The sequence below is a fragment of the Thamnophis sirtalis genome, unplaced genomic scaffold, assembly GCF_051295495.1.
Source record: "Thamnophis sirtalis isolate CommonGarterSnake01/CBP01778 unplaced genomic scaffold, rThaSir2_p1.2 scaffold_6, whole genome shotgun sequence".
Taxonomy (NCBI): Eukaryota; Metazoa; Chordata; class Lepidosauria; order Squamata; family Natricidae; genus Thamnophis; species Thamnophis sirtalis.
The window spans coordinates 38,953,568-38,973,809 of record NW_028261386.1 but is presented as its reverse complement, the minus strand read 5'-3'; the positions used below and the strand labels follow the sequence as shown (position 1 = coordinate 38,973,809).

The following is a 20,242-nucleotide window of genomic DNA, read 5'->3' as shown; positions in this document are numbered from 1 at the left end:
TGACCACACTCATGAGCAGCCACCCAGCAACCCCCCTTTCCAGCCAGGCACAGCGCCATTCACTGACCTAGGGGTATCGCCAAGCCGCGTGAGCCCTGTTCACCGTCCTCCGGCTCTCGCGGCTTGGCGCCTTCAGAATGCCCCTAGTCAGTGAATGGGGCTCTGCATGGCTGGAGAGGGGTGGTTGCACGAGCGGCTTTTCCGCTCCCTGCTCGCGCACCTCCCAGCCTCACGATGCCCTTGCCTAACTCTGCCTGCAGAGCCAGGGCATCTCCGCTGCAGCTGCTGCTGCTGCATAGCTTTTTCTGCGGCTTCCAAAGCACAGAGGTAGGATGCAGTGTCTTCCAAAAGTTGCCACTCTGGGAATACACTCTATGGTTGTATGCTCTGGGAGTACGCTCTGCCTCAGCCAGCCCAAAACCATAGAGCATATCCCCAGAGCGGCTACTGCTGAAAGACTCGGCTGAGGATCTCCGGAGTTTGGAACCTGGAGAATAGGTTATGCTCGGAGCGCGGCAGCAGCACACTGGCCCTGCAGGGAGAGCTGGGCCAGGGCATGGTGAGGTTGGGAGGCCCACCAGCTGGGGACGGAACAAGCGCTTGCGCAACTTCCCTTTCCAGCCAGGAAGAGCACCATGCACTGACCTAAGCTGCGGGAGCTGGGGGGAGGGCAAAGCACCACGCGGCTTAGCGCCTTTGGGATATCACTGGGTCCATGAGTGGCACTCTGCTCGGCTGGGTTGCCGGGTGGCTGCTCATGAGCGTGGTCACTTCATGGCTGGTATGTTGTGCTGCTGCGACAGCGCAACACAGCCGTTTGCCCCTGAGACTGTGCCTGGCTCTTCGGGCGCCCGCTCACAGAGATTAGCCACCCGGCAACCCCAAAACAATAAGCCCCCCGATAATAAGACCCAATCAATATTTTGAGGGTCAAAAGAAAATTAGACCCTGTCTTATTTTCGGGAAAACATGGGAACAACTGTTGATAAGAAAGACAAAAAGATCTGGATAGTGGAAGTGGATGTACTTGGAAACAATAGAAGTAAAAGAACTGGAGAAAATTACAAACTACGAAGACCCACACACAGAAGTAGAATGACTGCGTTAAAACTACAGATACTAAAGACACTTTATAATTGAAATGCGGGCCTACTATAACTATTGCATATTGAAGGAAGAAAACTGACCTGATTGAGGGTCCACTTTCTACTTTAATAATTTGTCTTTCTTGACCAGGTTCATCTTCTAAGATCTTGATTATGAATCTGAGTCCAGCCACCTGTAGTGCAACCTCAGAACTAGATTTCTGTATTATGTCTACAATATCTGCAAGCTTCTCCAGGGAGTTCCTCTTTCCTGACACTTTCCCACTGAAGTAAGCTGATCAATAACAAAGGACAGATCAGTAAAATAGACTCTTAGTAACTACCCAATCATGAATTTTTTGTTAAATTTTTATTCTTTATTTTCCACAACAGCTATACATGCACTAAATTAGTCTCTGGTTTTCTTCAACTCCACCCTCCCTCTTTTCCCTGCAATTATTTGACATAAATGAGCTTAAATACATATCTTTTTGGCATTTACCTTTGGCTTTTTCATCTGGTATTTCTGGAGAGTAAAGTCCTTCCACGTGAAGAAGTTTATTAAATAACTGTGTATCAGTCTTCTCTGTTGTTGACAGCACTGGAGAAGACATTTCAGCAGAAATAGACTCCTTTGGTTTTTGGGAAGCCATGGCTTCAGAAAAGCCACTATCTTTTGCAGAGGTTATGTCCATACTTTGGCAACCTTCTTCTGAACTTCCCTTGTTGAAGGTGTATTTGAGATAAATGTGGGAATTCTGGAGGTCATTTTGGGTGCAGCCTTGACAGTACTTGCTCAAAAGCGGCAAGAGTTTCCGAGCCAATTCTACTGATATTGACAGCTGAATCAGGCCCTCCTCATCTAGTTCCGACAGCTTAAAATGCAAAAGACAATTCAGTAATCAGAAGTCTATATACATAGTGCTTCTCACATCCAATCATAGCTGTAAGAGGATAAAAGAGCCTGTTTGTCCAATGGACCTTTCATATACTAGGGCAGGAAAGGGCACATTTTGGGCAGTTGGAGGCTGTATTTAAGCTTCTTGACCCTATGTAGAACCATGGGATCCAATGTATAAGAATCACTGGAAAGAATATTGAAAAATCTTTTCAGACTGTTTTTAACATTCATTAATTAGAATGGTGGTGGCAGGAAATGGTAGTGATAAGAAGGTAATGCATCACCATTCTTACACTTTAGGCCAATCCCTTGTAAAATAGTGCATTCTGATTCTTAATCTGCAAAACTGCACCATGGGAATGTGCTTAGTCTGATTCTAACTTTCAATAGTACAATTCTAAATGATATGGGGAAGGGGTGGGACAAACCAGTCACTGGTTGTTTATGCCTTTATTAGGAAAAGAACACAGGAGCTGCTCTTACTGGCTGCCAATTCACATTTCTTAATTCCTAAAAAGCAGGAATGCTGGAGGTGCCATTGCATTTTTCCTACTCAGATAGCAATAACACTTAAGACTTATATACTGCTTCACAGTGCTTTACAGTCTTCTTAAGCAGTTTACAGAGTCAGCATATTTCCCTCAACAATCTGGGTCCTCATTTTACCGATCTCGAAAGGATGGAAGGCTGAGTCAACTTTGAGCCACTCAGAATCGAACCCCTGGAGTGAGCAGTGAGTTATCCTGCAGTTCACTACTGCATTCTAACTCACCGTGCCACCATGGCTGTTTTTTTCTAGTCAGATGCCTGTTTTGTTATGTTCCCTTCCTCCCAAGGAAAATTTGTTCCATTTACCTGTTCCTCATGATTCTCCTGAATGAACCGAATAATTTCCTGTTGTTCATGTTGCTCTAGCTTTTTAATGAAAAAAAGTAGCTCCCACCATTCAGCCCGGCTCAACATTCCAGAACTCTCATATAACTGATCCACTAAGTATGGCAGGCAGTAAAGTCCTCCAAGAGGTTTGCAGTAAAATGTCTGAGTAGCTGCAGAGAGAGAGAGAGAAAAAGCAAAAACTAACTTTTGAACTCAGAGACTTGACTGTCACTTGCCTATATCTTGAGAAAACAGGATAACATTTGGAATAGTTCACAGCTCTACAAAGAGGATAGATGATATCTGCTATTCTCCCTTCTCCTTTCCAATCCCCAGTACCAGCATTTCCATCACTCAAGACGGTTCTCCAACTCATCAGAGCAAATTTGGAGGCAGCATAAGATACATCAGGGAAGAAGAAATGAAGTTCTCCAGTGCGCTGCTTAGAGAATCCAAAGGAATGGGTTAATTTCAGTTTGCTTGCCTAGAGACTGAACTGAAAAAACTTGACCATGCCTCTCTTTTCATTCGGCCAGTCAGTTTTTTCAATTCAGTCTGCCTGAAGAGGCGTATTTACATTTTCTCCTATACCTTTATAGTCTATTCCTTTGGATTTTCTTTGCAAGCACAGGTACTGCATTTCTTTTGTTATTGTTGTTTCAGTAGTACAATTTCAGTGGGCGTGCTGGTTTTCCCGGTCCACCAGCAAGAACTGTCACCAGCGTTTCCCCATTCAGGGGAATGCGTGTGCGGTGGGCACTTCTACCTGATTACTCAGGCTAGCCCGTAACTGATAGCCGCTTGGTTCCGAGAGTCATGAGTTCCGTGCGCCATTCTCAAGCCCCTCTTGCTGCGCTTGGAGGTTTGGTTAGCCATCTTTCTGACACTGCCTGCTTCTCCGTCTGAGGCACTCAGAGCCACCATTTTGAATTGCGCTTTGAATTTCGCGGGCGCGGGCTGTGCCAAGAGCTGCTGAGTGGTGATTGGATACCCTGGAATTGGCGGGCCGTTGGTTTTGGTGCCAATTGAGCTCCAGAGTAGCGTTGGGCCTCAGCGTTGCGCAGGCCTCCCAGGCCAAGCATTCAACACCGGAAACCAGGCGTTCCCACCCGAGGCCATATTTACCCCCACAGTAGGTGGAGGTGGACAACCAAGTCCTGAACCTCCCTAGAGATTTCTGAGAGGTGGACAACCAAGTCCTGAACCTCCCTAGAGATTTCAGGGATCTTATCTCAGCTGCCATCTCACAGGGGGTTGATTCTAAACTCCACAGGAGATCCAAACATTCAAGGGCACCTTCTAGGCTCTCCCCGGATCCTGCAAGGGACCATCCTTCTCCTGTGCACTCTACCCACAGAAAGGACTCGCTCCTGGGTGATGAGGAGCAACGCGACCTGGAGTTGTCGGATGATGAGGGTGCCCATTCCCAGAGGCCTTTTCTGGCCTACACTGTTTAAATCCTTGCTCTTTAAGGCAAAGACCATAGCCAATATGGGCAGCAAGGGTACCCCAGTGGAACCTTCGCTGGGTCTAGATTCCACTGAGCACTTGTTTTCAGAACCGGTTCTGGAGCAAGAGATTATTCTATCACCCAAACTTTTTCTGGATGTTATCCAGAGACAGTGGTCTCTGCCAGCTGTGGTTCCCACACCGAGCAATAATGACAAGCGGCTGTTTGGGCCCGGACCTGGAGGGGCTCCTCCAAATGCCAACTGTGGATCCGCCAGTAGCCGCTTTGACCTCTCCCGCCATTGTCCCTTCAGATGCATCTGAGGGGCTGAAGGCAGAGGACTGTAAGGAGGAACAAACCTTCCACAAGTTGCACCAGACAGCTGCCTGGGTGATTCGTGTGGCTACTGCCGCATCCTTTTTCAACAGGACTTCAATGGTGTGGCTCAGACAATTGCAGTCCAAGCTAGCACCTGAGGACATGCGCCTCCACCAAGATGTCAATAAGTTGGTGGCGGCTTTGGAATTTTCCGCTGATGCCACCTTAGCAGTGGCTAAATTCACCTCCAGGACATTGGCTACTAATATCATATCCCGCTGCCTCCTCTGCCTCTGCCATTGGCAAGTGGACATGGGCTCCAAGTGGCGCCTTGTGCAGCCCCGTTTAAAAGAGGAAAACATTTTGGGGAGGCCCTAGACCCCATTCTCATTGAGAATAGAGATAAAAAGAAAGTGCTCCCCTCTGTACAAAGGCGGGCAGACCCTAGGTCCCAACCGTAGCTTCCACCGGCAGCCCTTTCAGGGGGATTTGGGGTCCACTGGGCCCCAGTATTACAGATCCTACTACTAGGGATCAGATCGAGCCCAGGATATGTCCAGATTTAGGGACAGGGGCAGGCAACAGCAGCAGCCCCAGCAACAACATCACTGCTACATCTCAGGTCCGTAATAGACACTGTTCAATGTCAGGTGTCCCTGTCACCCGACCGTTGCACCAGCATTCGAGCCCTGGTGAACCAGGTGCTGGCCCAGAGATCAGTGCACCTGTCCATCCTTTACACATTGCTCGGGAAGCTGATCTCTTGCATAGGGATTATTCCCTGGGCCCGGCTTCACGCACACCATCTTCAATACTTCCTCCTTCCGCACCAAAGGAGACACAGGAGCATCCTGGACATTATAGTGTGACTGTCCGCCAAAGTGACCTGCTCTCTCTACTGGTGAACCTCCTCTGCCTTCCTAAAAGGTTGTCTGTTCAGAGAGCTGGATTGGTTCACAATCATAACCGATGCCAGCTTATACGGTTGGAGCGCTCACACTCAATCGCAAGGGGCCAGGGACGCTGGAGCCCCCAGGACCTGACGAACAATATCAATTAGTTGGAACTTCGGGCCATTCATCTGGCCCTTTGGGAGTTCAGAGACCTGGTAGTGGGGCAGCACGTGTTGATCCTCACGGACAACGTGGCCACCAAAGCACACATCAACCACCGGGGGGCACGCATTCCAAGAGGCTGATTCTGGAGGCACAGGCACTCTGCTTGTGGGTGAAATCTCACTTCTCTCCGTCAGGGCGGATCACATCTCCAGCTCAACGAACGTACTGACGGATTGGCTGAGTCTAACCAACACACATCTGCCTCGATTCTTCAGCAGATTCCAGACACCCAGGGCGGAGGGTTAGAGATCGGCTTTGCTCCCTCAAGTCCTGGAATTCCTCCAGGATGGCCTGGATAAGGGACTGGCCCCAAACGCCTTGCGAAGACAGACGGCGCCACTTGCTACGGTTCTTCATGGAGGCACAGGCCGTTCCTTGGCACACCATCCCAGGGTTCATGCCTTCCTGAGGGGTGCCGCCAACCTCAGACCTCTGACGGGCCATCGTTACCTGTTGTGGGAGCTTCCCATAGTACTTAAAGCCTTGACATCAGCACCATTTGAACCTATCTGCTCCATCAGCCTTCGTCTACTGACTTTGTAGGTGGCCTTCCTTGTGGCCATCACCTCGGCTCAGAGGGTCTTGGAATTGGCTGCCCTGTCGGTCCGCAGTGACCTCTGTATTTTCCATCCTAACAGGGTAATCCTCCAGCTTGACCCTTCCTTTCTTATGAAGGTCAACTCCTGGTTTCATAGGGCCCAGGAGTTGGTATTGCCTGACTTTTGTCCCCGACCGACGCACCCTCACGAATGGAAATGGCATCACCTCGACGTGCTACGGACCCTTTGATGCTACATCAAGCGTACAGCATTCTTCTGACAGTCGGACGTCCTCTTTGTTGCCTTCCTTCCTGACTCCATGTGACAGAAAGTGCCACCCACCACTATTGGAAGGTGGTTGAAGGCCTATATCGCCAAGGCATAAGAGGTGTAGGGCCACCCACCACCTTGTCACATCACAGCCCACTTGACGCACAGCGTGGCCACCACCACAGCCTGGGCCACACAAGCCTTGGTTGAGGAGATTTGTAGGGCAGCGACATGGTCATCTCCGTCGCCCTTCATTAAACATTATAAATTGGATGTTTATGCTTCAGCCGAAGCTGCCTTCAGACGTTGGGTATTGCAGGCAGTTCACTTGGACTCTGACTCCCTGTACCAGTCAACTACCCACCCTTAGGTCAGTATGCTTAGGCATATCCCATTCCTTTGGATTCTCTAAGCAGCGCACTGGAGAAAGACTGTTGTATTACCTGAATGGTCGTTCTTGGTGCACTGCGTGAGAATCCAACCCCGCCCATTCGCAATTAGGCCCAGGGTCATTGTGGGCAGTCGATTTGAGGTTAGGAGGGCATTTCATGTGCTTTCATCTCTCGAAACAGCCATGCCTTCCATTGAAAAAACTGACTAGCCGAGTGAAAAGGGAGGTGTGGCCAAGTTTCTTCAATTCAGTCTTTAGGCAAGCAGATCAAAATTAACCCATTCCTTTGGATTATCATGCAGCACACCAAAAACGACTGTTCAGGTAAGTACAACGGTCTATTTCTAACTAATTTGTTAGCAAGATTCTTCCTTAGGAACTTCTCATTTGTAGGCACTCTAGAATTCTACAGAAAAGAATATGCTCAATCTATTTATTTATTTATTTGTTAAAGTTATTTACCGCCTATCTCACTGTAGGACTATAGAATCCTGTAAGCCAGTGGTCCCCAACCCCCGGTCCGCGGACCGGTGCCGGGTCGTGGAGTACCTGGCACCGGGCCGCGCAGCGGCCGGGGGCCATGATCGCTCTTTTAAATCCGCTCCTCTTAAATGCATTTCTCTCCCCCCCCTTTGGTCCCACCCTCGGCTCTCTCTCCCTCCCTCCCTCGCCGTCTCCTCCCTTCTCTCTCCCCCCCTCCCGCACCGATCCATCGCCAGGGAAAGAGAGAGTGAGAGAGGAGAGAGAGAGGGAGAGAGGGAGGGAGTCAAGAAAACTGTTCCGGCCGCCGCTGAAATGACTCAGTAACTTTTACGCTTGGATCTGCTTTTTCAAACTTCCCCCAATCATCATCGCCACCCTCTTCCTCCTCCTCCACCACCACCGTTTGTTCCGCTAAAGCTCCTAAAGCTCTCTCCTCGGCTTTTCCTGCTTTCTCCCTGTCACCCAGATGCATGCTGTGGTTCGAGAGTGCGGCTCAGTTTTATGTGTCCGCTTCTCTCCCTTTCTCTCCACACACCCCCCACCTCCATTTAATTATTTTTTTTTTAAAGAAAACCGTAGTTCTGCCAATTGCAAAAAAAAAAAGTGTGTGTGCGTGCATATCTGCCGGCGGGTGTGTGTTTGTGTGGTGTTTGTGTGTGTGTGGTGTGTGTGTGTGTGTGTGTATGCGCGCGCGGAGAGAGACTGGTTGGAAAGGAAGGACAGGACTGGTGGTGTGTGTTTCTGCAGCCCCTCCGTTGGAGGCTGCACTAGGCGTCAGATCTGGTGTTTTTTTTTTCCCCTCTCCTTTTTCCGGCAGGTCGTTTTAATCCTTGCTAATTACTTTCTGTTCTTCGCTTGCCAGCTTCCTTCCCACCCTCCTTCCTCCTCCTCCCCCCCCCCGGCCGGGTGCGCCTCCCCGCTTTTACTCCCAAACAGTTATATATTTATATATATATTTATTTTCTCTCTCTCCACGGCATTCGCGTGCGCGCGCTCTGTTCTTTGCCCGCCGAAAGTGGTGGGGAGGGGGAGGGTGGGCAGAAAGTTTGGTCCGGGTTGAGGGTTCAGGATGGTCTTTGAGGAACATAAGTCTGTCCGGGTGGGGGGGGGGGGCATATTAAAGCACTTTATATTTATGTAATTGTATTTTATTTTGTAAGACATGTTTAAATACAATAAAATAAAAGTTGTTTAATCAAAACAATCTGATATATAAACAATCAATGTGTCGTCGCGAACAACGCTCTCCCACCCCTGCGCGCGCTCAGCGGGCCACGGTAAAATTATCAAAGGCTGACTGGTCCGCGGCGATAAAAAGGTTGGGGACCACTGCTGTAAGCAATTATTCAGCTGCAGAATTTGAATTCTTGAACTAAAAATGCACACCCATTCTACAAAAGCCACCTGGGTAACTTTGGGTCAGTCACTCTTTCAGCCCGCTCAATCACAGCATTGCTATTGTGAGGAAAATAGAAGGAAGGTATGGTTGGATCACCTTACAGGGGAGGTGGGCTACATAAAAATGTAATTAATAAATAATAAATATGTTCACCACCTTAAATTATTTGTTAAAAGAATATAGATGGGTATAAAATGAAATAATACTAAAAGGAAATAAATACTAAAAGGAAATAATTAACATAAAATAATAACATAAAATAATAAAATAAATAGATCTCTAATGCAATTCAGAGAAAATAATATAGTGAAAAATGTAAGGCACAACATAGCTGCTACTAGTCAACCATACTACATTTCTTCAGATGACAATAAATAAAGCTACAGAACTAAAGTATCTATTTTATAATACTTCATAATAAGTATTTTAATCCTAATAGTAAGCTACCATCTAACCTAAAGTGTAATAATATCTAAGTAAACTTTTTTACTTAGATAAAATTTAAGATGTTACTAGTTAAAAGAAATAAACAACAACAATAAATTCATAGCATGCAATAATTCAAACTAAAACTACACATAATTTAGTTTGTAAATTCCTCTAATCTCACCTGTGGGTAGTTTCAGGTTCTCTGTTAAACTAGATACTTTTTCATGTGCTGCATTCTCTTCATTTTGCTCTCCAGAGCCAATAATTTCTATCATGTGCCAGTGCACCCAATAAGTCTGGCCAGTAGATTGCCATAAAACCTGCGAAAGAATGAACTACATAGTTAAAGCCATCTGTTCCCTCAAATTCTCCATGCCACAAAATAGAAACAAATACTGCCCAGCTTGCATGGAACAGAAGTACTTATAATTTCATTTATGTTAATGATCAAAGTAAACTGAATCACTTTTTACTATCAGTAAGCAATATAGTTTGGTCTGGTAATTAAGGCACCCGGCTAGAAAGCAAGAGAACAGGAGATAGTCCCGCCCTACTCATAAAAGCCAGGTGGGTGATTTTGGATCAGTTACTCTCCCCCAGTCCAAACCACCTCATAGGGTTGTTGCTTGGGGGCGGGGAGCAATTGGAGAAAGGTGTTGACAAGTTTGCTGCCTTGAGTTACAGTATTTGTAAAAATCATAAAGACATAATACATACAAATAAATATAATTAAAACAGAACTGCAATTTTCACATATCTAGAGGGCATCAACTTTAGGAAAGGTAGTTTAGGCTGCACATTATCTTATTTCTACCACAACACTTTTTTTGGGGGGGGGGGTTGTTATTAAGGGCATATAGTCTCCTAGCAGCAATTAAGCAATTGAGTTTTTGCTCTATACGATAGAATAATAGTACAGTCACATAATAGCATTGTATGTTTTAGAACAGCGCTAAAAAAGCATAAAATCAGTTTTTTCCTAGCAAATTGGTATTCTACAAATAGCAATCACTCCCTCTTCTGACCAACTCATCAGATGAATTGCCCACAGAATTATAGGATAACCAGCAGTTTCTCTTTACTGCTCCTAAAGTCTGGATTATTTCTTGCTGCAGCACATTCTTAAGGATAAGGGAATCATTTAATAAGGATAAAGTACATTATATTTATCTTTCTTGAGAAGACTCATTGCTCATGTTAAGCTCATAGTTGTCACAATACATCATTATATAGTTTCTTTTTGAATGCATTCCTGTACAATTCATTCAGTGCCCAGTGCTGTTCAATTATTTCCAAATTCTCATAACCCCAATGAACATTATTTTGTCAAGACTTTTTTCAGTAATTGCTTCTTTCAGTTCTTGTCACCTCAGTGGTGATACCCATCTAGTATCAACCCGTTTTCTAATTGCCTCATTATCTGTAGCTCTAGCCTCATTAGTAGTAGTTTTAATAAACATTTTACTTTACTTCATCTAATATTGAATGATTTATTTTTCTTGCAGTCTAAGGTATTCCAAAATTTTCTTTGGTACATTTCAAAAGTACTATGGTGGTGCGGTGGTTAGAATGGTGTATTGTGGGCTAACTGCCCACAGCCAGGAGTTCGATCCTCACCAGCTTAAATTGACTCAGCCTTGCATCCTTCTGATGTCAGTAAGATGAGAACCCAGATTGCTGGGGGCAATATGCTGACATATGTAAACAACTCAGACAGTGGTGTAAAGCACTCTGGCAGGGTTTTCAAACTTGGCCATTTTAAGACTTGGGGACTTCAACTCCCAGAATTCCCGATGGCTGGCTGGGGAAGTCCCCAGGTCTTAAAGTGGCCAAGATGGAAAACCTCTGCATTATGGAGTGGTATATAAGTTTAAGGGCTAATGCTATCCATTTTTCTTCATTTAATAGTTTTTGATGATCCAGCTTCCTCAATCTTATGTATGTATAAAAGTCACCTAAGCTCATGGAAACATATGAGTTAAAAATTGTACCCAATACATTAAAACAAATAGCAATAACCAAACTTTCAGACAACTTTAACATGATTTCACTTAGGGATGCACTCCTAAATCAGAGCCTGCGGGGTGGGGTGGTGAGGGGGGAGCCAGGTCAAGTCCTGTTAAAAAAAAGCAGCAGCTTGAATCTCCAGGGAGATATATTCCAGGGGGTAAGCAGTGCAAACAGAGAAGGCATCTCCTAGGTCCTATCAGATGACATGGATTTAAAGATGGGAACTGATCGGTCCTACTCTTCTCAATCTTATTAGATAAGAAGAGAAAATGAGAGACAAGCAGTGCTGCAAATAGCCTGGCCCCTATGCCATGAAGGGCTTTATAAACAACAACCATTGGTTGAATTGAAACTGGCTGCTCCTGCTGCTCTTGTAATAATAAAAAGGTGGGGGTTTTTAACTTAAAAAAATTATACCAAACAGTATTACAAAACCAAACTACCCAGACACAGGGGGCATTTAAAGAAACTTCTACCGCTCAACCTACCTGCACAGGAGGCATTCCGCTGTTGCTCTGACGAAATTCACCCTCATCCCCAGCATCAATCTCCTCGTATTCTTCCAACATCCGCACAGTCATTCCTGGCTTGAGATTCTCCTGCACATACTCAACATAGCTGCTGCGACTGGAAAAATCTGACAGAGTCAAAAATGGTTGTCCTTGCTTTTTTCTTGGTGAAGGGTTGGAAGTTACTAAAGGCACCTGAACAGCAGTACAAGTGGAACCCTTGGGCTGGAATATGGATCGAATAATTCGAGGCTGGGCATTCGTCAGAGACAGAAGTTCCCTTTCGTGGCTGCGATCCCAGCCCATGACCCGGACTAGCTCTGAAATCAAGTTAGCCATGGCCATGCTGAAATCAAATTCTCGCTGTACCCGGCTTTTTTCCCCAAAGCTTGAACTGGGTGCTGAAGAGTCCTGATGATCCCCTCCCAGTTCTGTGGTACTGTTTAACTTGTCCATGAGGGAAGTGACACATAGGTAACGCTTCACTAGAGAAAACAGCAGCTTCCCCGGAATCTGAAATAAATACAGCTTATCATACCAATAACTTAAAAAAAATACATTTTACAATTCTATCCCAGTAAGCAAAACAATTGGATTCCAAGAAAGGCTTAGGTCATGGAATTACCTCCAAATATTGTGGATCATTTTCATCAATTTGACAGATTGTCAAAGTTGCAAAATTATGCAGGTAGTCCTTGTTTAATATCCACTTGTTCAGCAATCATTCAAAGCTACAAGGGCACTGAACGAGGAGAACTTATATGGGTCCTCATGTTGCAGCCAGTGCAGTCTCCAGTCACATGATTGTAATTCAGGCACTTGGCAACAAGCTCACAATTACATTGTTGCAACATCCCACAGTCAAGTGGTCACCTTTTGGAACGTTCATTGTTAGCTTCCAATAAGCAAAATCAATGAGGAAGCCAACAGGTGATCACAAATGGTAATTACACTACTCTAGGACGCTGCGACTGCCTGTTATTCACCTAACACAACGATAGTGAATCTTTTAGACATCGAGTGCCCAAACTGCACATGCGCACATGTCCAAACTGAAAAGTATGTGTGAATGCATGAACGCAAACAGGCATGTGCATGACCGCATGCGCAGCAGAGACCTGAAGACCAGCTGGCCAGTGGGAAGTGGGGGCATCCCAACACCGGCAGTGCAGCAAGAGGTAAGATCTTTTTCTTTTGTGAGCTTCCGTTTCATCGTTTGTAGGGAAACAGAAGCTCACGAAAAAAAACTCCATGGAGATCTGACCTGGGGCAGTGGCGCACATGCCAGCAGAGAGGGCTCTGCGTGCCACCTTTGGCATGCATGCAAGAGGTTCGCCATCACGGACCTAACAGCAACTGGGACTATTGAAATTGCTGCCATAAAATGGTATAATCACATGATATTGCATTTTATAACTGCATTGCTTAGCAACAGAGTTTGCAGTCCCAATTACCTTAATGAACAAGAATTACCTGTACTATAAAACATCTGGATAGAATCAAATTATCAGTGCCGTGTCCATTACTTATCGCATATGAGTTTCCAGTAAGTGAATAACAACCATCCCATTTTAATATATTTATATATTTACTTGGGGGGGGGATTATATGTCCATCTCAATGAATGCTGCATGGCTACTGACAGTCAACCAAATCAATATAACAAACCTATATAAATCAATCAATTAAAAAAAATCTGAGTTAAAAATCAAAATACAATAATTAAGATACATAACAAACCATCCACACCAACCATATCCATAGAGCTTAGCATTCAGGGGAAATCCAGGCCATTTCAGCTGATTTATACTGTTCCATAGGGCAGGTGCAATTCCTTAGTCCCACAAGGTAGCACTGTTCAAAATAGGGGACTTGTCAGATGAGCAGAGACTCTCAGAAAAAGGCAGTCCCACAAATGCAGGACTTCAAAGGTGATCACCACCTTGAATTGCACATAGAAGTATCCTGAGAGCCAATGCTGCATCTAAAATGGTGACATAACCCAGGCAAACCCTATGACCCAAAACCGTCTAGGCCGCTGAAGCTTCAAAGTGTTCTTCAAGAACAGCCCCATGTAAAACATTTGCAGTAATCCCATAGAGAGATGAAAATGACATGAGAGATTACGGGTAGGATTTCTGGTACAGGAATAGATACAATTGGTCATCATCTCATGAATGTGATTTCCCCCAACTTTGATTTTAGACTATCCTTCTTTCATGAGATATTCATATATAGCCTTATATTTCGCTAACACCTCTGGAAAAAAGAAATCTTGATACCCATATCAATGCCAACCCAAAGGCTGGTACCTGAGGAAGATGAATCCCTTCAAAGGACATACAGTGCTCTTCAGAGGATGTAGTCTCAGCAAAAAGCTCCAAGAGAGTATAACGACTGTCAAAATCCATGTGCTGTTCAATGCCATCTTGCTGGCTCAGGGACAAAAGAACATAAGCTCGGCTACCTGAAACCAAAATAGCCATGCTTAATGTGATCCTTCACTACATTTTATTTCTCCAAGATTACCTATCTACTTGCATGTTGAAAATCTATTCAGCTCTAGACATACAGTATATTAAAATATTTGACATAGCAGAGAACTGAAGGTATATCATAAATGCAGGTCATATAATTTACATGAAATTGGTAGACTAATATTCATGGTAGATATCTTATTTTTTCACAATATTTTAGCTAGCAATGATAACCAAGACAAGTGGCATTGCAATTCTCTTAAAATCATGTCACAATATCACTTAATACCACAATACCATCTCAAATATACAAGTCTCTAGAAACTTATTTCCCCATAGATGATATCAGAGATAGCTAATATCCTAAGAGGAAATTAAGTTGTTAAATGAACTGAGAAACTTAATAACTCCGATATCCTCTTCATAGTTAAAATAGCATGTCCAAAAGACGCAGTGTGCTGAGATTTGTAGATGGAATGGACTTTGTGCTTGAGGTGGAAAAAATGAAACTTTGATTTTGGGTTTTACCAATTAGATAGGTTTGTTGTTATAGAAATGGCTAGTTTATGCTATTATATAAAAGTAAAACGTTGAGGGTTTTTTCCCCATGTGTCCTTTCCCTTTTCCCCCAGGGACATTTTGTATGTATGTATGTATGTATATGTATATATGTGTGTGTGTGTGTGTGTGTGTGTGTGTGTATATATATATATATATATATATATATATATATATATATATATATATATATATATATATATATATATATATATATTACTATACTATAATGAGAAAAATAACAAGAAAATAAGAAACATAATAGCTCCAATATCCATAGTTAAAATAGCATATTCAAAAGACACATGATGATGAGATTTGTAGATGGAATGCAAAAATCAGCAACCAGCCAATTATCCCAAGTTTATGACACTTGTTCAATATAACTGATCAATATGAATGGGGATTCCAAAAATGCCCTACTCACTTATAAAGACTGTCGAAATGGTACCATGATGACATGTTGGAACAGCCATTCATGAAAATGAAAAAAAAAAAAAATTCCCACTAAAGAGAAACTGTTGCCTTCAAGTTCCAGCAGTTTAGATGAAGAACTATATTTGTAACTATTATTTTTGTATCACTGCTAAGGTAGAAACAAATAATCTGTTGCCCAAAAGCATGTGCTGTAATTGCATGAGTAAAGAGCCAATCTGGGAGTGGCCCTAGAATAGACACTGGATTCAAAAAGCCTTAGTCGTGATTAACTTTTTCCATTAATTCCAACAATTTTATTCAAATCTTGAGTAAGCATAGATTTGCTGGATGACTTGGCCCAGTGACTCTCTCTCAGTCCTAGGAAGAAGGCAATTGCAAATCTCTTCTGAAATCTTGCCAAGAAAACCGTAGGGACATGCCCGAGCAGTTGTCAGGAACCAAGGCTGACTTGAACGCAACAAAACAAAAAATGCTTACAGAGAAGATAGCAGCAAAGACCTCGCTGGCAGATGCTCTGCACTGTTTCTTTGGGGCTATAAAATTATTGAGCCTGTTTATTAGCAGAGTGGAAAGATATGCCAAGTAGGAAACGTTTTGCTTTTCTTCAGGATAATATACCTTAATATATCTCTCAAATATGACGACAAGACTCAAAAACAGATTGAATTATTGTAAGAAAGCTCATACATCTCAATAGGCAACCTCACCTGCATCATGAGAAGCCAAAGCTCTCAGCATCTTGCCAGCACTACGACGAATTTGCTTCTCCTCATTACATAACATCTTCATCAGCAGGTCTAAAGCACCTGTTTCCTTAAAGACACCTGTCAATGAGCCAATGCTGGCATAAGCACTGAGCACATGGACAGTATTAAGGATGGAGGACTCTGGACCACTTGTCCTGGCCATCTGTCGATTAGCACGCTGTACCAGGTTCCTGACGTCAGCCTTCATTTCATGTAAGGAAGCTTCATCCACTGTGACATCAGATGGGAATGTGCTAGGTGATTTCTCTTCTTTTACTCGCTGCCCCTCAGGCTTCCTCTTGCCCAATAGTGTGGGACAATTAGCATAAACTTCTTCTGCTGACATCCACATAAGAATGTTATCCATTTTGTTCTCGGTTGAAGCAGCCTGGGTGGCATTTTCTACGTTGTCATCTAAACTCAGGATGCTCCAGCGAATCAGGTATTCAGTATGTCCATCGTGTCCACGACGTTGGCGGATTAGCTCCTCCGCATAAGCTTGTAGTTTTGACCCAAGATTTCCATTCCTCTTTTCACCCACCATGATGGAAAATATATCTATGAAAAAAAGTGTAAGAAGTTAGAATGCAACTTGAAAAGTACCAAGTAAGGAATTTTCAAATAATTAACATTCACCTGATGCATTTAGAAGCATTGATCTATTTCAAATGCATAAATAACTTTGCTGCAAAACACATCAGAGGCATCTTTTTGGATTAAAGAGACATTACCTACAAGATTTCTTAATTGTTTTCTCTTATATAAACATTTTGCTCTAAACAAGGTAATAGGTTTTTTAAAATTTCTGTCCTGGAACTCTAGTGACAAACAATTTTGCATTCAATGATTTTTTTAAAGAAATATTTGTCATAATTAGGGTAATAGCACCTGTTACCCTCAAAAATCTCATTGTTACTTTCTTCTAAGAAAGTACACAATTGTATGAAGACAATTCTTCCTCTTTCCTGCTCATTTAAATTTCATTTAATTTTGGGTTAGAAAATACATAGCAACTTCAAAAGTTGAAAATATACTTAAGAACTCCAGTAAAATGGCACTGAGGAAATTGTCTAATAGGAGCACTTTTACTTTTCCAATTTGATGATTCAATTTATGTTTAACCTGCAATCTTCCCATTACCCTTATTTTACTCTACTTCTGCTATCACCATATAAGTCATAGACCCACCCAGAATACTAATTAAACTTTCACTGCTGAGTCTACTAAGACACATGGAATTTAGCAACAGTGACTTGGCATTTAAGAAAAGAATAAAGAAAAGTCTTTAAAGACCGCTGCCTGGACCCACAGGAGGAGCAATGAATAGTCTGGGCATTCTCAGAGTACCACAATGTTTGATTATTTTTTGTTTGTATTACTTTTGTTTGATTTTAAAACAGTGATTTTTAAACTGGGCTAATTACTTCAAAGAGATAATTTGGCTGGGGGTAATGGAGCAATTTGTAATTGTTTGATTGGGAGTCCAGGATTCATTTTGAGACCACTACTGCTGAGACACTTCTCTAAAGCAAAGTCTGGTTTGTTTTTTGTAGAGCTAATGATACTATTTAAGATGGTGAGAAAGAATTGGGTCAGTTTATAAATTATTGCTTTAGACCCATGATGGTGAACCGATGGCATGTGCGCCTGAAGTAACACACAGAGGCATGTTGTCTGGCATGCGTGACATTGTCTTCCTCATCTGGGTTTCTGGCGCACAGGTGCATGCGCTGATCAGCTCGCCTTCATGCATGCGGCAGTGCCGGAAACCTGAAGTTTATTTTCCGGCATGCAAATGTCACCTGGGCAGCTCCTCTTCCAGGTTGTGGCCCTGACGACCGAATGAGTGCTCTTTTCAGCACTCAGTGCCGAGAAGGTTCGCCATCACAGCTTTAGACAGCTAAATTGTAAATTATGTCTGATAGACAAAGGTGTGTCACAATTATAGTGACCGAAGGGGAAAAAGTATACTACTATAGTACTTGTTGGATAGTTCCAGCCGAGAGGAATATTCAGCACTAAACTTAATAATGTGGCACTTAATATGGAGCCTAGATTAACTTATCGGAAGAAATAAGGACTTCCACTACCAGTGAAACATATGACTCATATTTGACTCCTTAAAGTCTGGAGACAGCTGGTGGGTGTGTAGAATGAAAAGCAAACTCTGCACTGCAGATTCATATTCCATACTTTTATTTCCTCAGTTGAGTGTTTTGAACTTTGAACTTCAACAGAAAGGGATCACTTAATCCCACAGATCAGATGGAATTTGGAATATCATGAGGCTCACGGCCAACAAATTTAATAAATAAAACAGAAAAAATGAAATAGTATCAAAAATTTAAAAAATGAAATGTACAGAGATTGTTATACTTACAGTATAAAATATATTACAAAACACAAGGATGATGCACTGGGTGGCTACTGTCCTGCTTTGGCATCTCATTAGTTCCTTAAGGATATCTATGATTAAGTACTCAATGTTTTAAAACTGCATTTATCTAAACTAGCTCAAATTTCAAAAGTCAGTAGAGACTTTGGTTTGCCAGACAGACCCAATGAAGAAAAAACAAAGATTCATATGAATAGTACAGCAAATGATGTACGAATTATAATTTACAAAGACTCATGAACTGATAGGAAATAAACTATCTCCTCCACTTTTAGCAGCCTGGATTCAAGAAAGATTTTAGCACATTCAGATGCCAAAATGAATGGAAAACCTTTCTGCCACTTCTTTAGGAAGCCTCTAGTCATCCTTTCATCTGGCAAACGGAGCTGGATTATAACTCGGGGGGGGGGGGGGCAGGGGACCTGTTAGCCGCAGCCATTGATACGGTCACTTTACACAGTAGAGGCAATGCGAGCACGCAACATACGAAATAGGTTCTGACTCACCAAATGAAGCAAGGAAATGTACTCTTGTATTTAAAAAAGAAAAACTTTTGCCCTTTCGTTTTCGGTAGAAATTTTCCTCACGCTTCCTTTTTTGTTTCCGTGTTCAGAGAAGCCTCCCAGCCCGCACCCGTTATCAGAGGAAAACGAGCAATATTCTAAGTTCCGTTTTCACACGCTCCCTTCTTCATAATGGGAAAAGGAAGAAAGGAAGGAAGGAGAAAGGGAGGGAAAGGGCGGGAAAAGCGGAAGAGGGGAAATGAGCCACTAACCACCTTCGGCTGCACAGCCGGGAACTGTTGTTTGCCTAACCCTGAAGGTCGCCAAGCGGAGACCATCTTAGAAACAAGCAGCCAGGGAAGACACGAAAGCCGGGAACGAAAGCCGGGAGCCAACCCGTGTTACGACCCTCCTCCCCTCCCACTCCTTACCCGGCTATCGAGGGAAGCAAGGCGCCTCTCCCTGCTTCTTCTGCCGGCCACTTCTACCGCTTCGCGAGTTCCGGGTGGTCAGAACGCATGCGCAACAGCCCCCGTGCACGCACGGATCCGACTCTTTTAGACTCCCTTCCTACGGATCCACGCGAGGGACATTTTGGGAGCGGTTAAAGCGGCGGGGTTAGAACGTGGAAGGAAGTGGTCTTGATGAGTCAGTCCTTCCTCGATGCGAGTCCTTCGATCTGTCTGGGCTACTGTGGCTGAAAGAAGCCTGCGCGCTGCTGTACGCTGTGGTCCCCGTTGAAAAAACGCTGTTGTGGTTGACCGTTTGCAGCAGCTGTTTTATTACTTAATTATGCCATTACTGCAAGTAAACGCGATGGCGACACAGATTAACTATTGGAACATTACATTGTACTTAATAAAGTCAAATAATATGGAAACCTTGAACTGTATTATAATCCGTATGCAAATAAACTGACAGATGGGAATGTTTGTTTTACAGCAGTTTCCTAAATTACGAAGAAAGTGGAAAATATAAAGAACAGCTGTACAGTAACCATATGCTCTTTCCTTTCTCTGGCTATAATGCATTAGTGTGATTGTCAGGGCTCAACAGAAGAACCAGGCTCTTATAAGAGGGAAATGAAAATCACTCTAATTTTCTGCATCCTTTATCCTTGCTTTATGCTTCAACAGTCTTGGGTGTACCAAAGTCATCATCGTCATTTCAGCCGTTGTCTATCCACTGCAGGATGAAGATTTCTTCTTTGTGTTTCCAACCAATATGATCTTGAGCTTTCTTTTGCCAATTGGGCCCGCAATATTTTCTGATATTATTGAAAGTAATTATTAAGTATCAAAGTAATTAATAATAAATACAGTTGTCAAGATTTCCTAAGTATCATCA

At 43.4% G+C, this 20,242-nt stretch overlaps 1 protein-coding gene across 1 annotated transcript in view; it reads right to left on the bottom strand.

The window, feature by feature from the left end:
* LOC106551833 (cullin-9) overlaps positions 1-19,413 on the bottom strand; it is a 53,670-nt gene extending 34,257 nt beyond the window's left edge. The window contains exons 1-8 of the mRNA XM_087717668.1: positions 19,327-19,413; positions 15,959-16,555; positions 14,091-14,245; positions 11,758-12,291; positions 9,441-9,579; positions 2,842-3,032; positions 1,588-1,960; positions 1,188-1,380 (exon numbers count right to left, since the gene is read on the bottom strand). Coding sequence (XP_087573794.1) covers positions 1,188-1,380; positions 1,588-1,960; positions 2,842-3,032; positions 9,441-9,579; positions 11,758-12,291; positions 14,091-14,245; positions 15,959-16,541 — 2,168 coding nt within the window. The 5' untranslated portion in view covers positions 16,542-16,555; positions 19,327-19,413. The remainder of the gene's footprint in view (positions 1-1,187; positions 1,381-1,587; positions 1,961-2,841; positions 3,033-9,440; positions 9,580-11,757; positions 12,292-14,090; positions 14,246-15,958; positions 16,556-19,326) is intronic.
* Positions 19,414-20,242: the final 829 nt, after the last annotated feature.